This window comes from Bos mutus, chromosome 5 (assembly GCF_027580195.1).
Source record: "Bos mutus isolate GX-2022 chromosome 5, NWIPB_WYAK_1.1, whole genome shotgun sequence".
Lineage (NCBI taxonomy): Eukaryota > Metazoa > Chordata > Mammalia > Artiodactyla > Bovidae > Bos > Bos mutus.
The window spans coordinates 76191518-76195688 of record NC_091621.1 but is presented as its reverse complement, the minus strand read 5'-3'; the positions used below and the strand labels follow the sequence as shown (position 1 = coordinate 76195688).

The following is a 4171-nucleotide window of genomic DNA, read 5'->3' as shown; positions in this document are numbered from 1 at the left end:
CATTCCAGGGCTAATGGCAGCCACATTCTTTTGTGTTACAAACTGGGATATTAGTGCCTCTATGAAAGTGATGCCCACCATTTGCCAGCTCATTGGCATTACTGAATTATTTCATTGATCTAATTACATTTCTCATAGTTTAGACTAGGATATTCTAGTCCCTGTACTTTCATAGGAACATATAATTACCAAGGGAAGAGATTATAGTATAGGAAGCCTGTCTTCTTGAATATTAAAAAAAACCACCTAAATACACTAATTAATGCACAATTAAGAATGAATAAAGAAGCCTATGATACTGGTATAGGTTGATACTAACAGCCTTTTAGATGGACTAAAAGAAATGAACTCTAATCTGATTAGGAGAATCTGGGAAAACCTTAGTGGAAAAAGTGATGTCCAAGTTTGGCCTTGAAATACAGAGTAACCACAGACAAAACAAACAAACAAACAAACAAAAACCCCACAGGTACAGAAGGCAGAAGAAACTGTAAGAAGAAAGAGGAAGTTGTGCTCCAGTTCAGCTGGAGACAAGGAATGAAGGGTAGGAAGAACAATTACTCAAAGCCAGACATGTTGCTGAAGGAGGCACTTATTTTACAACTCTAGAGTACACTTGTTTGTTGGACACAATTAGTGAAATGTGGAATACAGAACATTACAGTTTCAATCTTTACCTTGACGAATGACTGTCCCTTTCTGCTCAAATGTCTCACCAGTATCTTTCTGGAAGGGCTTCCCGCTACCCTTACTGTCAGTAATCTACAAATATCTTTCAGTACTAAAACCTTCCACTTGTAAAGCAAGCACTCCAGAGTTTTAAGGTTTATTCACAAGTTAATGAGATATTCTATAAAACAAATACTTTTATTGTGTATATATCAAGCACTAAGGCAGGCTTATTTTTAACTCTCAGACTGATCTATCCATTGGGTATGTTTATTCTCATTTAACAGGTTTGAGAAAACAGGGATTTAGGCAGACTGTTGGGCTCATCTGGACCACAAAATTAGTTTGTATTTTAACAGAGGTGTGTCTGATATACACATACACACAGGGCTAAGAAAAAAACACTGTTACTGTTAGACCAGTAGTAAAAAAACAGCAATTCTCCACTTTTTCTCTGCCCATCCCTGATTTTCCTTCACCAGAGACTACCAATTTTAACTCTTCAGCTATTTGTTACTGTACTTCTAAGTGACAAGTTATACTGCTTTTTTTTTTAAACCGACATTTCTGTATCAGATCTTGATGTATTCTCCATTACATATATACTTCTTTCCAATTCTGCTAGGGTTACCTAATAATTTGTTATTATTTGTATTCAGTGTTTACATAAATATGACTGACTTTATATGATGACTAACATTATTCACAGTTGACTTAATGCAGTGTAACTTCTGAAAACTTTTCTTTTTCCTGAGGCTCATAATTGCCTCAATTTTGCTTCCTTAATTAGAAAAAAAATATGCAGACCACTAATTCGTCTCCAGACTCTCTAACACCTAAAAACCTCTTGACCCTATATTTATAAATACATGACAATGTATCCGTTTTCCTTTCTAAGACATTCCACCTGAACTATCATCTTTAGGCATTTCTTGTTGACCTCATGCTGTTCTCCCTTCTTCTCTGTTATATGGTTATATTTTAGAACTTTATCATCACTCTTTAAGTAAAATAAAATGACCTCTTCCCCCATCGACAACAGACTCTACCTGTCGACTTCCCACTTTAAAAGACACCATTACTTTTCCAGGCACCCGCCCTGCCATCCTACCTTGTAAATTGCACTTTTACGCCATCAAGGCTGATAATATTGACACTCAACTCTGTAACCGTAATTAAGCATTCTCTTAAAAAGATGAAAACCATAAACAGCATTTCCATTGTGATTATTTAAATGTTATTCAATAAACCACCAAGCTTTGTGCTATGATTGGATTTCCTTTTTTTTGGCTCCAAGATTCTGAACCACAATGCGAATTAGAGTGACACTGAAATTGAGTCCACCTTCTTACACTCCAACCCTCGGTCAAAACCCTGCAGTATTTTACATTGTTTGGTTATCTGAAGGATGTGTTCCTCTTACAACGTTGTTTTTTTTTTCACTTAAAGTTTCTGATCGTCATAGTTTTCTGTTGTGGAATGAAGAGATGTTTGCCTTCCACTGCATATCCTTAAGATCTTCAGCTTCTGACTGATCCTGTTTATAATCCAGTCTCATCTTCCCGAAATTTACTATTTATGAACACGGACCATGAGCTTGTACATTTCTGTCCTGAAAGTTTTGACAGCCTTCCCTTGTTATAATACATCCTGTTCGTCCCGTTTTTAAGGATGCACAGCTTCTTAAATATTGTAGTGGGTTTTAACTGAAGTTCTCGGTTCCCGGAATCGCGTATTTCCTCTTCCTACACTCAGGAGGTCTCGGTGCCAGTTCAGGGGATCGGAGGAGAGCAGACGGCGGAGAGGCGAGAGCGCAGCGGTGGAGGGAGACCAAGCACTCTCGCGAGACAGCGGGACTGCTCGCCCCAAGCTCCACGGTGCCGCGGCGCCTCCTGGGAGTCGGCCATAATGCAGGCCCGGAACGCGGGCGGCATCCCCAGGGCTCTAAAAATGTACCTGCAAGCGGATGTTGAGAACGACGGAGCCCGCAATGTAGAAATACGGGAAGTTCATGCGCAGCTGCCAGGCCAGCTCGAAGAAGGCGAGCAGGGTGCGGGAAAGCCCCTTGCAGAAGACCCCGTACGAGCTGGGGGTCGCGGCCGGGCTCGAGGCCCTGAGGGCCAAAGATGACGGAGCCGCCGTGGTGGCCATGGACGCGATGTTGCCGCTAGCCCGGTGCGGTGCCTGGAACCGAGGGTGACCGCAGACCCCGCGGACCCCCAACTGATGGCGATGACCTGGAGGGGCCGGGGGCTTAGCGGCCTCCGGGCTAGCACTCCCGCCTCACGCAGACGCCGCTTCTCTCCGAGCGGCGGTGAGGCTGGGGCTGCGGCTGGCGCTCCTCCCCTTCCTGTCTGCTGCTTAAAGTGACATTCAGCGTTTAGAGTTTAACTCTTGGTAGGTCCGGAACGGGTTACTTATTTACATATATGCCACACAGTTATTTTATGTAGCCATTACAAACAGCCTTACAGATACTCGTTTCACTTTAAAATGAAGAAAGGAAACTAAGTAAAATTCTGTTATTTGCCCTAGAGCCCCGTCCAAAGCTCGCGTTAAAACTCGGGTTAGTCTGCTCTGAACTGTTCCCGTTCGATTTCATAACATTAATCTCTTTAAATAAGCCAGTTAGGGCAGAGTCTCTGTATTCACAACATACTATTAAAACTTAAAGAGTCACAATCTCAGGCGATGAATTTCCTATGTATTAGGACTGTTTCAGTTGGAAGTGCCGGAAATTAACACATGTAAAGCAAACACAGATTAATTATTATTTTTTGAGGTACATATTACATGCAAATATCAAATTTTCCCTCTTGTAAACCCATGAAACGTTCAGATTATGTATGAAGGCTTCTATAATTTCTTCATGGGCACCTGTGAAATATGTGGTTAGGCGGGGAAGGCTTAGAATATTACTGACATTACTTCCAAGCCCCGAATACCCTTAAGGTAACATCTTAATGGATCGTCCATATTCTTCTGGTGTTTAAGTGATGCCCATTTCATTAACTTATATAATGTTTTAACTAGTAAGCACTGTATTTTTCCTCATAGACCACCTCTACATTCGTGACTTATTCAGACATGTAACTGATTATAACTCAGATTATGGTCTAGTTCCGAAAAGCGTTCTTTCAATATCTCAGAATTCACCCTGCACTGAATAATTGTAGCAACTGTTCAAAGCACAATTTATGTACCCTGAAGGACCTCTGTTTTTTTGTACAGCCTACTGATGATAAGACTGGTACAAATAACATGCCCTTGTGCAATTTGTAAAGCTGAATTGTGTATCCCCAACTAGTTTCTTTTGCTGCTTTGTTAGACCAGTACCAACCCATCAACTAGACAGCACCTAAAGGAACTGATGACTGCTCACTTAGGGCAATTTATGAAATACTGATTTGGAGACTAAAGGAAAGTGTAAGATAATGACAATTCAGAACCAAGAGAAGATGTAAATTTTTGGTATAGAAGTACAGTTTGTGGGTATTAGTGC

The 4171-nt window shown here is 41.1% G+C and overlaps 1 protein-coding gene across 1 annotated transcript; it reads right to left on the bottom strand.

Moving 5' to 3' along the window:
• Positions 1 to 848: 848 nt before the first annotated feature.
• SMIM10L1 (small integral membrane protein 10 like 1) lies at positions 849 to 3008 on the bottom strand. The gene has a single exon (XM_014477804.2). The coding sequence runs from the start codon at positions 2818 to 2820 to the stop codon at positions 2614 to 2616; it is 207 nt and encodes a 68-aa protein (XP_014333290.1). The 5' UTR covers positions 2821 to 3008; the 3' UTR covers positions 849 to 2613.
• Positions 3009 to 4171: the final 1163 nt, after the last annotated feature.

Excerpts from the sequence above, each read along its gene's own strand:
- SMIM10L1 (XM_014477804.2), bottom strand. The coding sequence starts at position 2,820 with ATGGCCACCACGGCGGCTCCGTCATCTTTGGCCCTCAGGGCCTCGAGC.